Source organism: Prunus persica, chromosome G6, assembly GCF_000346465.2.
Source record: "Prunus persica cultivar Lovell chromosome G6, Prunus_persica_NCBIv2, whole genome shotgun sequence".
In the NCBI taxonomy this organism is placed as follows: domain Eukaryota; kingdom Viridiplantae; phylum Streptophyta; class Magnoliopsida; order Rosales; family Rosaceae; genus Prunus; species Prunus persica.
The window spans coordinates 23461748-23479906 of NC_034014.1; the positions used below are offsets into that span (position 1 = coordinate 23461748).

An 18159-nucleotide genomic window follows, 5' to 3' on the forward strand; every position below is an offset into this window, starting at 1 on the left:
TTGTCCGACAAATGGTGGGTTATCCTTTTAATCCCATATGATGCGAAAGTGATCACCAATACAAGTTTACTCAAAAGAAGCAACACACCATCCATTTCTAAGCAAATATATTTCATGGCTGATGAGATTAGTAGTGCCCACAACAAGTACAAATATTCCTATCTTCCACAGAAACACATTTATTAAAGTTTCCTTTTGCTGGTTTTGAATAGTTTTTCTGATGGATATTTTTAGAATTTATGAACATGAACTATATTAATACTTATCTCTACTTATTATTTTGAGCCTACCCAGATGTATATAAAATTTCGAAAGTTCATGTTTATCACGCATCTGTTTTTTATGTTTTTTTTTTTTTCGGTTTTCTGGACCGCACATGTGCATCCAAATTTATCCAACTGAATACATATGCACTGACCCATTTGTTGATAATATTTTAATTAATTTTTGACGTTTCCTCATGAATAATGGCACTCATCACAATTGCCTCCTGAGTCCTGCCGCCATGCTTACAAATAAAATACCATTTCTTCAATTCTTTGAAAAGGAAATTAGCATGACCCAATTAGAGGAACAAATCCTGTTTTATATTTTTGTGTTATTTCATGTGTAGTTTACTCAAATTAAACCTTGTGAATTTAAGCACTAAACTCACGTTCACTAGCAATAAATTGAGGTATTTTTTTCGGTTCTTTCATGTGGAAATTTATAATTCTATCCTGAAAGATTAAAGACAAGATGACTACTACTTGCCGCGTACAACACAATATTTTTATCGTTATGTGCATGTTTCTTCATGCTCTTGTTTCAAGATCTCTCTCTCTCTCTCTATATATCATTCCAAATTTCCAATTAGGTCTGATGTCTCAAAGAGGCTTCGCTTTCTTTGGTATTGGCGCACGTATTGGTGTCCCCATTGCTTTTCCTCACAGCTAGCAGAAGATGCCAACATATTTCCCACCGCTTCAAACCCCTACACGATAAACACACATACACAAGAGCCAAAACTTTTAACGTCTCCCCAGCTCACAATGCCTAACCTGCCTTCCCCATCAAAGATATTTGAACAATTTTAATGACCTTTTCGGATATCTTGAATTTGAAGAACATAAATTTTTAACATCATTGCTTTCGACATCTCCCCAACTCGCAATGCCTAACCTTCCTCATCAAGTTTCCATTCCAAAATGTCCCCAGGATATTTGAACAATTTTTTTTTATACCCTTTTTGGATGTTTCGAATTTGAAACCTATAATTTGTTACATCATTGCTTAGCTAACTTTGTTGGCATCCACACAAAGTCAAAACCCATCTCCCTTTGCCAATTTCTCACTATGCTTTTAAGGGTATTGCTTTTGTGGGGTTTCGGTTAGCACTTAGAAACCCTTATACATAATTGGGGCATTGCCGTTTTGATGTTGATGTTGGAGCCGAAACCAAATGCGACCCTAATACGCAATTGGAGCATCAATCGATCGATTAGGGTTTGGTCAATACATGCATAATTGCATATGATGCTGAAAAAGATTAGTTTCAACCCTAGTTTGGATTTTATTCGTTAGAAGTGATGGGATTCAAAAGCTGTACAGTAAAGGTGCACTCAAATGGAATTCTAATGGCCATTGAGTTGTCAAATCTGCCTAAACTTTCAACTGTGAAAATAGTATGCGTGTGTGAGCCTTCCCCCGTGACAACATTACATTCGTCATAAAATATTTTGAAGCGAATTCAATAACAGGACCATATAGTAAAGATAAGAAAAAACGTGAGGATGCTGAGACCTGCACATCTTGGGCAATTCCATGCCTTGAAAATTGAGCGATGATCATTCAACGCAGCCTTTTCTGATTGAAACTCCCTATACTAGTAGTAGTAGTAGTATTTATTTTTAAAATAAACAAATAAGTGGCTACCCAATAGGAGGTGCTCTATCTAACATACACCACTCAAATTGGTGTTTGCAAAGACTACTCTACAGTTGGGGTAATTGGCAATGTCAACAACCAACCTATAATGCATATTTGAGTTATATCAATTTGGCAGAACAGTGTTTTAGTTAGCTCTCACACAAGTTCAAATTCCCCTTCTCATTTAAAATGAAAAACGAACCTTAATAACAACTGTCCAAAAAGGATTTTTATCATATTGTCCCTCATTATGAATACAAAATTGTTTAGTGGAGGTTTTTATATATATAAAAAAAATAGGGATTTTTGTAGAAATGTCACATGAACTTATACTTTAGTTTTAATTTGTCACATTAAAGAAAAATTTAAGAGAAATATCACCTTAATTTTTAAAAATCCATGATTTGTCATCTTACTTTAACATCATCCAATTTTTCATCTATTTTAAAGGGTATTTTAGTCTTCAATTTTCAAAGAAAACAAACATATAAAAAATAAACCTCTCTCTCTCTCCCTTTCTCCCCCATCCAAAACCTCTCTCTCTATTTGGGTGGGCTGACTGAAGGTATTTGTGTGTGGGGGGTAGTTCTTCCATAGTAGAGAGAGAAGGAGGAAAGGAAAGAGGAAAGTGGGAATGGAAGAAGAGGCAACTTGGGCAGGGTTGGTTGGAGCTACCGGTGGCACACAGAGGATGGGGGAATGTGAGATTTTTTTAAATACAATTTTTGTATAATGATTTTTTCATTTTAAAAGTACCTTTAAAAATGTAAAGACTAAAATACTGTTGAAAATTGATGGTATTAAAGTCAGATGACAAATCATGAATTTTGAAAAATTAATGTGACATTTCTCTTAAAAAAAATTTAAGGTAACAAATTAAAACTAAGGTGCAAATTCATGTGACATTTTTATAAAAAATCCTTTTAAATATATACAAACAATACTACACGATAGGGAATTTGAACATAAAATATTGGGTGAAACTCTTAATCATTTGAGTTAGAAACCTTACGGATAATGAAACTATCAATTCACCATATTTCTGGTAGAAAAACTATTAATTCACCCTTCTTCACCATATTTATATTTTCATTTAATTAATTCAGCAAGAAATAGGAAGGAGGTTGATTAAGACACGTCAGGGTCTAGTCACAATTAGCTGACTTGTCCGGATGCCGTCGTTTCCGACACCCATTAGTCCAACGCGGCGGCAATCTCCGAAGCCCGTAGTGCCACAGCCCATCTGTGCTGACTACACCCCCCAATGCCCCCACCCCTACCATTAAAACAAATTAAATACACCCAACGGCAGAAACGAGAAACCAAATAAGTATACGGTATACGGTATACGGTATACGGTATACCCATCACAACACATACATAACATAAATCATCACCCATACATACATAACCATCCATAAATAATTTTGGAAATTCCACGTCAGCTTCAACAAACCCACCTCTCCCTATATATCTCCCCACCTCACCTCCTCATTCTTAATTCTTCATTTCAGCAATTTACCAACCCAAAAAAAAAGAAACCAAAAAGAAAAGCTCTTCATATTCATTTCTTGTAAACCAACACCAACACCATGGGTGAGGTGAGTAAAAACCAAAATTTGTACATTCTTCTTCGTGGCTAAAAATTATTTCCGGCCAAGTTCTCTGTTTTAACGACTGTTTATTTGTTGTCGCAGAAAAAGGAAGGCGCAAAGAATGAGGGCGAGAAGAAGCCCGCCGCAGCCGACGCCGGAGCCAAGAAGGACGACGGCTCGCTCACAGTCGTTTTGAAGACCGACATGCATTGCGAGGGGTGCGCCAAGAAAATCAAACGAGCTGTTAAGAATTTCCAAGGTACAGCTTCACCAATTTCATATCAAATTTCAATCACATGAGAATTCTGGGCTTCTGGGTTTTTCCGATTTTCGCTTTTTTCAATTGGGTTTTGTTTTTCGGATTTTACGAAGTTCACCGGAATCAAATCCGCATTCAATGGTCCGGCTCAGAAATTTTTACCGTTGAAATTTGGGGACCCAAAAAAGGGTCCAAAATTATAGGATGGGAATTGGGAAGGGGTAGCTAAGTCTATGTGTTGACCATTAATATCTACTAATCTATTAAATTTGGATTAGATTTAGGGCTTTTGGGTGCGGAAGCAAGCAAACAGTTTAGAATTTTGACTTCAATTGAGTTCATGCATTTTCCGTCGTGTAGTTTAAGCTTGATTAGTTGGGCCAAAACAATCTTAACGTACAAAACACGGTTCCTTTTAATTGTTGGCTAATTAGGTCGATCTTTTTGTGAATTAAATTAGGCGTTGAACAAGTGAAGACGGAGTGTGCAGCCAACAAAGTGACTGTGACCGGGAAAGTGGACCCCGCCGGGCTGAGAGAGAAACTGGAACAGAAGATCAAGAAGAAGGTAGATCTCATTTCTCCTCAGCCCAAAAAAGATGGCGGTGGAGATAAAAAGCCAGCTGCTGCAGAGGAAAAGGCTGAGAAGAAGCCAGAAGAGAAAAAGCCGGCTGAGAAGAAGACAGAAGAGAAAAAGCCCAAAGAGGCACCCAAAGAGGTAAACCTCACCCTCATGTATAATTTGCGATGCATATTAGCTGATTGGTACTTGTTTAGTAAAATTTGTTTGTATTATAATATCAGCGAATATTTATTTAAAAGCAGAATATATCAACTCGTGGCTCACCCGTATTATAATACACAGATTGTACATCTGTATTTCGAGCTTAATTTGGTTGTATTTTCGTTGCTAATTCTTTTCTTTTGTTGGGTGGTTTCAGAGCACTGTGGTCATGAAGATGAGATTGCATTGCGAGGGGTGCATGCAGAAGATGAAGAGTAAAATCTCCAAGTTCAAAGGTGAGAGGCGATCTCAATTCTCGAAACTTCTCAAGACTTTATTAATAATATATATATTTAATTTGGATTAAATTAATTAATCAAGGATGATGCAAGCACCCCACCGGCACCACGCTCTTAAACCTTAATTAATATTTTAATAAATTGCATAAAAAGACAAAGTTAGTCAAAATTAATAGAAAAATAAAGCCGTACGTATATATTCGCTCAGTAAAAATTAAGTTCACATGTGTATTTCCAAGTGGTAATTTTGTCATTTTAATATCTAAAGAAGTGCATTTTGTTGTTGGCAGGGGTCAATACGGTGAGTTTTGACGCACCCAAAGACATTGTAACGGTCAAGGGCTTCATGGACGCTCAAGAACTCGTCCCCTACCTCAGAGAGAAGTTCAGGAGGTCCGTCGAAGTGGTCCCACCCAAGAAAGATGACGGTGCCGCCGCCAAGCCAAAAGACGCCGCAGCCGGAGGTGAGAAGAAGGAGAAAGACGGCGGCGGTGAGAAGAAAGATAAAGAAGCTGCCGCCGGTGGAGGCGAGAAGAAAGAAGTTGTCGCCGCAGCACCCGGCGGCGGAGCCCCCAAGGTAGAAGTGAACAAGATGGAGTATTCTGGGTACCCTTACCCTCCTCCCAGTTACTATTGGTACGACGAAGGACACGTATACAACCACAACAAGTTCGTCATGGAGGCCCAAGCGCACCAGGCGCATGTTAGCCAAGGCTCTTCGAGCCATGGCTACGCTGTGCCGACGGAACACTACCCTGCTCCCCAAATGTTCAGCGACGAGAATCCAAATGGTTGTTCGGTGATGTAGAGTGCTGAACCGATCGAACGGTGGTTGGCTGACGAGACGAAGATAAAATTAAAATTTAAGTTTTACGTTAAATAGAGGGGTAAAATCGGAATTACAAAAAAATTGTAAATAATAAGGGGCAAAGGTTATAAGAGAAGTAAATATAATTACGAGTAGGTAGGTATGGAATTTTGGTTTTATTATGGGTTTAGTTTTAATTAGGGGATGTAATAGAGATAGACCGACCGGCCGGCCCCGCCAGCTGGTGGAGCCGTTTCAGATGTTGGTTTGATATGAATATGATGGTGGTTCAATATGATTAAAGTTTCTGCTAATTAATTTTTTATTTGGTATTTTTAAAACGTTTACGTTTATATTAATGATGATATTAAATCTTCACTTTGTATTGCAAAATATATTTTACTTTGTGGCACAGACGAGGCCACTTGGTTCGATTGTTGATTTCTTCGGTTTAATTAATATGGGATTTATATCCGAATCTGAATTACATTTAATTGCACAACATCAGCACGTTTACTACCTGAGGTTTTTTTTATAGAGTTGCTTTTGGCATTTCAAGAAAAATATTCATTCACTTTTCTTTTTTTTTTCAACACATTTCCTCGTATTTTTATGTAACGATAATCTATTTTAATATAATTTAAATTATGTGAATGAATTTGAACTCGAATACAGAATAAGAGCATATTCTCTCTAGCGAACTGAATTAAGGCCATGATGATATTTTTTGGATGTTATTGAAAGCTTTCTTTCTCAATCATTCACAATCTAATATCTATATAGTTTACAATAGGAATTAGGACTGTAGCAAAAAAACAAAAAACAAAAGGACCGACATTAAAAGTGATATGAGGATACAAGCATATGACTCCGTAATTAAAATGTGGGGCTTTGGTGGTGGGGGACTCTTATTAATTACAAAAATATTTCATTTTTGCATTTACGATTTTGAAATGCTTGCTGTTCTGAGAGAGAAAGGGCTTGGCTGGTGTTTTAAAAGAAAAAAAAGGCCTTGGCTGGTAAAATTAGGGAAATGCACAACTTATTGTATGGTGTAGATTGATCCTCTAATAATACTTTTTGGTCAATAAAATGACATCTATATATTCATTATTTTCTCTCATATTTCTGTAGGAAATGTCGTGACGATAAAGAAAAAGTTGTAGAAAGTATGCGTCCAATTTAGAAAAACCATTAGACTTTACATCATTTCGAATGGGATTAACTTTTCTTTTTGCTAGCATGCAAAAATGAATCAACCAAAAAGGTACGTAAGTCAATTATTTATCCCTAAACTTTTCCCTTTTTGCGTCACGTATTCACAACATTAAGTGGGATTAGTTGGAAGCTAGGGCCAAAAACCATAGAGAAGATTATCAAACTGTGTGTTGTCTATATGCTTAGTCTAGTTTAAATGTGTTTAGCTTAGATGTTTTTGAGTGATTTGAAGTCCGTTTGATATGATTAAAGACGTTCTTATTGAGATGATCATACTTGAAATCAGGTGTTAAGTCCCCTTCGTCATTTTTGTAGTATTTAAGAAATTCTTTCATCATACCACCGAAATTCTCTAAAAAATTGTGTTTGTCTATTGAAAGAGAGAGTAAGGCGTTCTAGCAGGTTCCATATCTAATTAACGTCAAAATGTAACTTAATTTTCCATAACCCTTCTTATTAATTAATTAGCGACGTCATTAGATCAGATTATTATATTGGTTAATTAATTAACATCTTATTTGACCTTTTTATTTTAGCCGACCTTTTAGACTTCCAACAGCTAAATATATAAGGGGTTCTTATTAGATTTAACGGCTGATTCCAAGTGAAAGGACTGTGGCATTGCCTTTTCAATGCAATGAAGGCTAATCGACCATATCTAACGAATATTTCAAGCATTAATTCATTATAGTCAAACGTCTCATGTTGGGCGTGCTGAAATTTGGTTCACAAAGATAAGATCGACAGTGATGAACAAAAATATGATATTGGTGTACTTTCGGCTAAAAATATTTCAATTATTATTGTCAACTGGGGTGTAGTTCAATGAAAAAAGATCTTGACTTGTAGACAGGAGGTCTCATGTGCTAATCCCATGACATCTTTTTTTTTATGATAATCCCATGACATCTTAATTATGTATATGTGTGAGAAATTTCTCTCACTTTTAATTTAGACCATCATTTGTGTTAAAAAAATCATAATTAACACCCTAATACAATTTTAATATCTTAAACATTCTCAATATGAACACCTCTTTTTTTGGCACCCCGCGTGTTGTTTATTTATATTAGTAAATGTTGAAATTGAACATAAAAATTTGCGCACCACATACACTCACACGCGAAAATGAAAGAACTCATATGTTATAATCGAAGCAACAAAAAGGAATCAGAATCCGTGGGAATTTGGAACATCATATCCTTAAGTTACAGATTAGAATACAATAGTTGTATAAACTTTTAGCGCCAGCTACTTCTACTTCCAAATTTGAATCACTAAAAACCAAAGCTTAATGAGTCGAAAGTGCGTGGCATACCCTAGCACGGTGCCTTGGATTTTAGCGTAAGGAAAACTGTATTCTATAAAATATGAACTCTAAATCCTAAATTCTAAACTTCAAGCTCATATGAACCGGATTTGAATGATAATTTGTTCATATTGACTCGTGTGACACCCACCAAAAAAAAATTAATACGTTATTTCTATCATTGTCCTTGCTAGCTCATGACAAGTATTGATTTATACCTGAATAATAAATGTAAAGGAATTTGAGAACTAACATTGCTTTTATGTTGTCTTCTTTTGCGATGGTAGGGAATAATGAGTCAAGGACTTTGTCACCATGGGGCTTGACAAGACTATCATGCCAACAAAAGCCATCAAGCCACGATTGAGGCCTTTATTATTAGAGACATTTCTTAAAGCTTAGAAAAGTAATCCTCTCTCACACCTTTCATTCTGACATGAAGGCGTTTTAAAAAGCACCCCAAATCATTTTCTGGTTGATTGTAACCCGTGGGTGATTGAAATGAAATAATATGCAGATAAAGTAAAGCTGACAAAATAAAATTTATATAAAATTTAGAAAAATCTATAGGAGACGTGAAGTTGGGTGTATATACTTATTTTCTTAGTTGAATGAGGACGAGAGAGCAGCCAATCATGCTGAGGATAAGCATCAGCATGCATGCTTGTTGCCAGGGACCCCAATTGCGCCATTAAAAGTTTAAGATAGGGACAATTAATTGGTGAAAATTAAACATGAATATCGCATACGAAACCGCCTTTGCATTTATATATTTCATCTACACCATCTACATTGTAGTATATCATTACTTTAAATTTATATGTGTATGTATGTATGTATTTTTTTCTTCTTTTTTATCGAAAAGAAGTAAATTTTATTAACCAGAAGTATTGGTTACAATAAGGTTATCAAAAATACAATTCATTAGCCACACAGGGCCTTCTTATAACCAATAATAAGAACCTTGTTTATGTAAAGCAAAACGGGCAATAGCATGAGTCACTTTGTTACACTCACGAGGTCGAAATTGGACTTCCTTTACAGAAAACTGCATGAGCAAGTCTCTCACATCATCCACAATGTTGCCGATAATAGCCCAAATAGTCTCCCTTGAATTATCATCCACAATGTATGTATATATTTATCTATCTATGTACTCCAAGTCTTAATTATAAACTCTTTTTTTTTTTTCGTTGATTGAAATATGCATTCACAGCTAATTGTGAGATGTATGAAATATGATGGTGCTGGTGGCCGCGACGCAATGATACATACAGCGACAACAATATCGATAATAATGACAACGAGGATAAAGAGGTGGCCGCAGTGATAAACATCTTCGTCTAATTCTACCTCATATCATTGATTAATGAGTTCTTAAGAGGAAGGCCCATAGAACTAATATATTCTTGATAGAAATTCAACCATTTTTTTCCTTCCAACGAAAATTCAAATTTAAAATAAGTTGTTATGTAAGATATTATTTGTCTTAATATTACACACTAAATTACAATCTATGCCACATGCACTGTGCACATTCAAGTTTTGTAAACGAATGTTACTTGTTTTTCATAATAACAGTTCTAATTTCTAGCATTTTCCTATCCGATAATGCTATTTTTTGACTTTAACATCTAAAAATTATATCCTCAATTTTAATGATTGTTTCTAACAAATCAAATCCTAGTTAATTTCAGTTCTCGCCCACCCATGCATGCCCATGTAACGTTTAACCTAATAATGTACATCATGGAAAATGTATTCACTATTTCTCAAAAAAAAAACAAGAAGAAAACATATTCAATTTAAATATACGATGTGGGTGGTATTTTGTATCAATTTGGCATGTACAAACGTGCCTACATTCTCAGTAAACTATAATTTACCAATCTTTTTAAGTAAACTATTTTCAGGTACCTATATTTTCCAGGTTATTTATTTTTAGGTAAATTAATTTTCAGGTTATTTATTTTTTGATGAATTATTTTTCCATGCATGTACAATACTTTACCTATCTTTGTAGGTAAGCTATTTTTTAGGTACCTATATTTTCCAGGTAAATTTTTTTTTTTCAGGTAAATTATATTTTAGGTACTTATATTTTTTGTCAATATAAATATATGGGATAGGTAAAACATCTTTTAGGTACCTATATTTTTCAGGTCCCTAATTTACCTAATATTATACAAGTAAACTATTTATCTATCGTTTTTTCTTTTTTGGTTAAGGACTATATGAATATGAAGTTACCTATATCTGACAAAATTTGCAACTCAATGTGTCTTTTTCGACTTACCTATAATTCGTTATTTTTTTACCAAGATAACGTACCTACAAAATTTGCTTCAATTTAATGCTTCCAAAAAAAAGGAAAAAAAAAAGGAGACTTATTTTAAGTTGAATAATTATTTCCTCACTTTTAGGGATTATGTGTCCCAATGGATTATATATGTGTTAAATAATTTGAAATTTAAAACAATCAGGAGAATTAAAATGTCAATAGATAAATTTGTAATAAATTAAGGAAAACAACACTTAATACGAGGGCTGGGCATTCAAACCGGTAACCCAGTTAAACCGCCCAAATCAAACCAATGGTTTGAGTTGGTTTGGTTTTTTTTTCTCAATCTTTTTTTGGTCATCGGTTTGAATCCTAATCAAATCGAAATATATGGTTCGTTGTACGGTTTGCAATATTTAAAATCACGGTTTAACCAAACCAAACCGATGGTATTAAAAAAATATTATATATAATATTATTATAAAAAATATATATATATAATACATAGTTTCAATATTTTCTTTTTCTTCTCTCTCCATGAGTCACTTTTTTTGTTCTCTCTCATTCTTCTTACGTTTGTCTTCACTCCCTCTTTTTTTCCTTCTTCTTCTTCTTCTCCATCTCTCCCTCTCTCCATCGCTTTATTTCTTCTTCTTCTCCTCTCTTTCTCTCTCTCTCTCTCTCTCTCTCTCTCTCTCTCTCTCTCTCTCTCTCTCTCTCTCTCTCTCTCTCTCTCTTTGAGAAAGCCAAAAAATCCAAATTGAACCAAACCAACCCACCAAGTCTGGTTAATTGAAGTGGTCGGTTTTCATCAATTATGCTTTGGTTTCGGTTTTGGTTTTCAAAATAGCCAAATTGAGGCCTACAGTTCAGTGTTCGGGTTGAGCCTAAAACCGAACCAACCCAGGCGGAGCCCACCCCTCCCCCCCCACATAATACTGAAATTGTAATTAAGGGTACTTTTGGAATGCGAAAAGGAAAATCAATAAGGTTTTAAGCTTAATTCGGTAACTTGTTTCCTAGTCATTAGGTTTTACTTAGACAAATAGGATTTTAGTTGTAGAAAAATAAAGGGATGAGTTGCAAATAAGGAAATATGAGTTTGAAGGGGGATAGCAAAATTTACTATATATTGATTAATTAATTGCTATAATTATCATTACCATAATTGTTTTTCATTTTTCCAGACACATGTTTTAACCAAAACTTCTTTTTGTTGGTTGTGGAAAATGATATGTTTCAAAAATGCACTTTTCCTTGCAATGTTTTGCTTCAAATTAAACAAGAGAAGCCTTGGTTAGAAGAAGGGCTTCGACCAGGAAGAATCCAACACATTTTTGCTACAAACAGATTATTCTGATTGATCAAGACAAATCATCAGAATTATTTAAATAAAAATATATAATTCCCTTGTGTTTGCTTAGTCAAATCTCAGTTCAAACCTTCTATCCAATTTATCCTCACTTAAAATCAATATACGCATCACCTGTAGGGGTAAAAAAGTCCTTGTAAGGATCGAACATGCTTCTATGATTTGAAAAGGACATTTTTACCTTTATATGAGACGCACGCATAAACATCACATAGAATTTAGATTTAAAAAATTAATTTGATTTAAACTGAGATCGGATATTATTAATAATTTTTTCACCACATCAACTCACATTGACATATAGCACACTCCAAATGCATGATTCTTGCGATTAGGCCAAAAATGATAGTATATATAGTTGGAGCTAGCTGCCTAATGGGAACTATACAAATTACAAGAAGATCAGTTTTATAAATCTTTGTTTGTATATTAAACATTAAGAACATCAATTTAACTCATACATAGTCGTTTTGCAAAACACCACACTCCCCTTGTCGCTTTGATATGCTTTATTCGGCCACTCGATACTCCATTCTATTGGTTCTCACGTTGTTATCATAGAAATGCATCAAGTGCAACGCCATTTTAATTTTTTTTTCGTTTTCAACTCTACCCTTACAACAATTCCCCTAATTATTTTTTTATATCACGACTTTTGGATTTTGCATATGTTCTGTTTCGCCAAGGGTTTAGACTTTAGAAGAAAATAAAATAAAAGTCAAATTAGTATATTCTATAATGATGATCTAGGTTGAAACATGATTCCTCCTTAGTAGCAGTCCTAATTCACAATATGACAGTATATGATGGCAACTTCTAACACTAATTACAGATTATATATCTAGGAAGCTTCAGAGGGTGATTTACATTGTTTGAAAGAAATAAGAATCGCGGGCCCGGCTCTGTATTTATAATTCAGGGATCGACACTGTCTATTTTTAACTCAGCGAACTGCAGTTCAAAAGTTTTGCAAAAAAATTTAGTTAAATTAGAAACTATTAAAACATCTAATTGTGAACAAAGATAATTCTTCTATTAAACATAGAGATTTCATTATGGTAATCAAATGGTAAAATTCTATTATAAAATTATATTGGGTCCAATTTCAACACCAGAAAACCACCTATATATTTTCATGGCGGTTGACACTTCTCGAAGCCAATTTCTTTTCTTCGATTACTGTGGCGGCCTGCTGATTTATAAAAACCACTAAAAATGACTAACTAAAGATTCATTTATATAGTAAACCGTAAGTGTGGTGGTTGGATTAGTCAAAGTAACACCCTACATCATAACCCACGTTATAACTTTATACAGATAATTCATTAACAAATTATCTAACCAATGGCCGAGAATGTGAATAAAATAATAATAATCCCACGTTCAAGAACGACAATCTAACAACATATATAACATATTAAAATATTTATCAAGAAAATATTTTCCTCATATATGCACGCACACTCACATGTATATATTAGACTAATTAGAATTAGGTATTCATTAACTATAAAATGCATGAGTGAACCATAAGAAAGCACGCATAATAAATGTGCCGTTAATAATGAACGGCACATTTATTATATAATTATGATATATTAAGTCATTAATCATTGTTCGCAGTATAACACGATACATTAAAATTGTCTAAAAACTCAACATGCAAAATCTTTCGACAAAAAGAACATTACATTTACTAGTATAGCATGCTTTGTCTAATAAGGCTCATAATGTTTATAATATTCAGTTTACAAGTATTTAAATTTTTCACCAAAAAAAAAAATTATAATGCTTAAAACTTGAAACCATGGTTCACATGTCACATAGTTGAAGGTGTGCCAAATTTTTATCTTGGTTGAGGAGGTGGCAAGCTCCCTCCACTAGTGACACCATGGTCACACCAAAAAATTCAAATATTAAATTAGTTTTGTGATTTTACCTAATTTAGCAATAATAGAAGATAATGAAATTTAATTGAGAATGGGATTTGTCATTTGTCTGCAATATCATCACCATATCAGCACAAAGACAAATTGGGAAAAAGAAAAGAAACATCCAGCGAGACGGAGGAAGGTGAGTCATGAATGAGGTCCTAAACTCTGACTCAGCCATGACTATGACTCAAAACTATAGCTGGCCTGGCCATTTCTAGATGCTAACGTTGCGTGGCATGACATGGATGCATGTATGCATGGTGGGTATGGCCATGGCATCCATCCATAACATGGCATGCATGAAATAAGACCTGTGGGGGTCATGAAAAGGGTTTTGGGTTTTAGGAAGTGGTGGGCTTGGTTTTGACTCATCATCCGAAATGCTGTTAGCCCCCGGACAAGAAGGGACCCTAGGTCCCACTCCACGTCAGATGCCCCATGGCGCCGTGTTGGAGTTTGAATTTGCACGCCAAGAGGCAAACAAAGGGGTTCGCTTTGCCCCATTCAAATACGTCTCTTCCATGTTCTCAAAAAACCATAGTCTTTGTTCTTAGCATGAGAAGATTTTGTTGACCATCTTCAGATTCCCAATTCCTCCATTAAATTCTGAGTTTAGGACTTTTTAAAAATTGATAACATAATTAAAACAAATTTAAAACCACATCAATTTTGATATAAATATAATATTACCATACGAAATACGAGTAGTCCGTCAAAACAGTAATCTTATAAAATCAAAATTGATAATATAATTAAAACAAATTTAAAATCACATCAATTTTGATATAAATATAATATTATTATACGAAATACAAGTAGTCCGTCCGAACAGTAATCTTATAAAATCAAAATGTATGACTTCTCTTGTTTGTTTAACCCGCAAACTATATTTTCTATTAGCAGTCATCGAAAGTTTCAACTTTCAACCAAGTAGACAACCTCTAGTCTCTAGACTATTAGACCAGACATTAATTTTTTCGTATGACTTTGTTGGCATCATTAGACTTCCCTTATCATGCTTTAATGAAAGAGTGAAAGAAAAACATTGTTTTGTTTTGTTTTGTTTGTCTCAGCAGCCTTAGTCTCGCCAGATACGTTGTTTCAGTCATGTGTTTGAAGCTAAGAATTCTTCCCTGCTTGTAAATATAAATGTTTGAAATTGAAAGCGACAATTGACCTAGCTGCACCAGCCGGCATGACTTGTCTTATTCTACACTACACGTGAGATATGTTTGAGAAAAAGAAAAATAAGTTACACACACACACAAACAAACGAGAAAGTTAGTTTGATTTTTGAGTACATATGACTGTAGAACCGTAACATGGGGATACACCGACGTGCGTATACTTCAGCTGTTTTTGACATTTGAATCGTGGATAATGTTTTTTACTTATTTTATAGAGGAAAACAATAGTAAAGAGATAAGGGTTGAGGCTTTTGTTCATGAATGTCATGATTATGGTGTGTATTGTTTGCGAATAATATCTCTTTTTTACTTTTTTAAGTGTGAAGTAAGTTTTCATCTCCATCATGAAAAGATTGCGACACTGTTTTTGCTTTTCCCTTTTCTTTTTTGCCAAGCATGAAAGACGTTTACCAACCATTTCTCTAGAGGGGAAAAAAAAACAAAAGAGAAAGAAAAAAAGACTTTTACCAACCTGGTATATATGCACGTTTGCATGTATAATTAGAGAGAGCTTGTAGCATGTTTAATGCTTTCTGCCGTTAAAGTCAAATGTAAGTGTGCTTAATGCATGTAGTCATGTAAGTGTGCTTAATATTCGTCCATAATCATCCTCAAAACAAAGACGGGTAGCAAAGATTTGCTAAATGCAATAAAAACTTAAAGCTGTGCTATGTGCGCGGCTGACCTTAGCAAAATCCTAAAACTTACGAGCAAACTATGATTTTGTAATTGTTTGTTTAGCAACTATAACAAAAGAATGCCAATTCACTCTCTCTTTTGGGTAGCCACATTTTGTGTGTGTGGAGATAGCTGAGAAATTGGGCCGGAAGTTGGCATAAATTCTGTATGGAAGTCAAAATCAAAGCCTAGTATGGGAACTTGTTGGGTTTAAAGCTTCAAAATATTAAACTATATGGGCCTGATAGATAAAATCTGCTGCAATAGAAACCAAGCACCTGATTCTAGAAAGTAAGGCGAAGGAAGGAAGGACGGCTAGGAATTAATCAGAAACCTCCTGAAGAAACCACTGATAAGAGTCTCCACCTCTCCTCTTGCATTTTATGATTTCATTCTCTGTGATGGAAGGTTGCAGCTTCCAACTTACAAACGTCCATATAATTAGCACACTTTGAGAGCAAAACTTCAATATGCAATCAACCCATATAAGCAAAGATGAATTGAAATCTCTACATTTTAGTATTACATATCAATTCCAACAAACAAGCATTAAAATTTGTAGTTTATTCTTGTAATATATATGGAGATCATGCAAATGGTTGGTTAATAGGTAAAACATATCGGATTTTATGCAAGATTAGAGAAGAGAATGATAGAGACAAGATGAACTCATCAGAGGTCTAAAACTCAGACTTGATTCAATAACTTGAGGTTTGTCCTTGTGCATGCATGATGCATGAGATTAGGTATTAACTTTGGACCAGTTTCCACAGAGGAGCATCAACTGATATTCATACAGTACAGATGGATAGAAAATTACCCCAAATTCTTAACTTATTTTTGGGAGTGATATGAACCAAAAATTTATTCCAAATAAAGATACTGAATCCCCTTGCACGCATTAGACCCTGAAGCTTATACCTGTAGCAAACCGAAATCTCGAGCACAAACAGATCTGTGGTGTTACCATCCGAGATTTTGTTGGCCACGTCATCGGCCACGTAAGCGTCGAGCGTGGAGAGTTTGAAACTAACTAGTGTTTGGTTGGTGGTGGTTAGAAGCAAAGGACGCAACGACGTTGCGGCGAGCAGCACACGTTGGTACGTTTGATCTAGCTCCGTAATATGTTGGTAGACGGGACTGTAGTAGAAGAGCGAGGCCTGGAGGCTGTCACAGTAGATGTCCCACTTCTTGTTGGGGTTCATGGCTAGGAGCGTCAGGTTCCACATGACGGTAAACTCGGAGGGGGTATTGTTGCGTGGGTATTGCAGGGCCGCTGAGTGGACTAGGAACTCAGGGTCATACCCTCTTGGAAGCGTCAAGAACAAGGTGAGGACCGATGGGGCTAGAATGAAATAGGGGACCACGATACTGTACACATGATGCAAAAAAACGTTCCCTCACAGTCGAAGAAGGGTTGCCGTATGGGCTGATCATTAGAAGCGGAAGCCGAGATTAAGATGTTGGTGGAAAACTTTGAAGAAGGAAAATCAGAATCCGTTAAAGGAGAAACTGTAGAAAATGAACAGATTAATGCGATGAAATTTATCAATATTATAGATAGGGTGATTGCACAAAAATGGTATGCAATGATAACTGTTGTGCCATCAACTGTGAGCCGAGCCCCTCAGAAGAAACCATACGACGCTAGATGCTAACACCTTCATACAAATACTGAGCCGAGCATGTACAGAGTACCCTCGGTCTCAAAAAGTAAAGCTTCATGGGAGAGGCATGGCTATTCAAGGGTTAGACCTATGGTCGGGTAGACAGACCCACCCGACCACTATGGCACCATGGCCAACTAAAAGGTGCATTTAATGTAGCCTGAAAGGTCGGTTTTGACAAACATCCTATTCTTAAAACAGGTGTCGCCTACGCTTTGGTCTCCAAATAAACAGGCTGGCAATGGAAAGGGATCATTTAATCCACCTCCCATCCAGGTCCACCTGTCACTTCGCGACCTAATTCCTGTCAGAAAATAGGATGATTAGAAACAGAGCAATAAATGTAAAACTCAACTCAAGGGGATAGGAAGAAAGATCTCTTCCATAAAATATCTTAGGTCCTCATTCCCCCTTATAAATACTCCCCACCTATCTCTGGACAAAGGTAATAACTACTCTCATTGTAAAAACCCTACATCCATTCTCTCTCCAACTCAAGTTAGTTTCTGACTTAACCATCGGAGAGGGTTAGGCTGAATCAGCCTTAGTCCGCCCTAATTCTGATATCATTCGAAGTGTGTAGATCTTCTTTTGGAGATTATTCATACTCAAAGGTCAAGTACGGGCCTAGACCATCTATACGAGAAGGATGCGTGGTTAACATTTGGTGCCGTCTGTGAAAATTCTTTTTATCACGAATAGAAGCTGCATCCCCTCATCCATCTGAGCATTGATACAAGGTGAACCAAGCCATGCTGAGAAATCAGCACCTTAGGAAAGGAGCTTCTTCGGGTACGACAGGGAGAAACGCCCAGAGAAAAGAAAGGCTGAGGTTGGATCATTTGAAAGGTTTGGAGGAGAAGATGAGCCGAATTTTAAAGGGCGTAAAGGACGTACAGAATCTCAACAATAGCCTTTGTG

General features: G+C 35.6%; 1 protein-coding gene across 1 annotated transcript; it reads left to right on the forward strand.

Annotated features, from left to right (window-relative positions):
- LOC18772275 (heavy metal-associated isoprenylated plant protein 6) lies at positions 3290 to 5974 on the forward strand. Its single transcript, XM_020566651.1, has 5 exons — positions 3290 to 3509; positions 3606 to 3762; positions 4223 to 4479; positions 4703 to 4781; positions 5075 to 5974. The coding sequence occupies exons 1-5, from the start codon at positions 3501 to 3503 to the stop codon at positions 5590 to 5592; spliced, it is 1020 nt and encodes a 339-aa protein (XP_020422240.1). The 5' UTR covers positions 3290 to 3500; the 3' UTR covers positions 5593 to 5974.

Coding starts and splice junctions, on each gene's coding strand:
- LOC18772275 (XM_020566651.1), top strand. Junction 3,763..4,222: donor AGCTGTTAAGAATTTCCAAG/GTACAGCTTCAC, acceptor GAATTAAATTAG/GCGTTGAACAAGTGAAGACG. Junction 4,782..5,074: donor TAAAATCTCCAAGTTCAAAG/GTGAGAGGCGAT, acceptor TGTTGTTGGCAG/GGGTCAATACGGTGAGTTTT.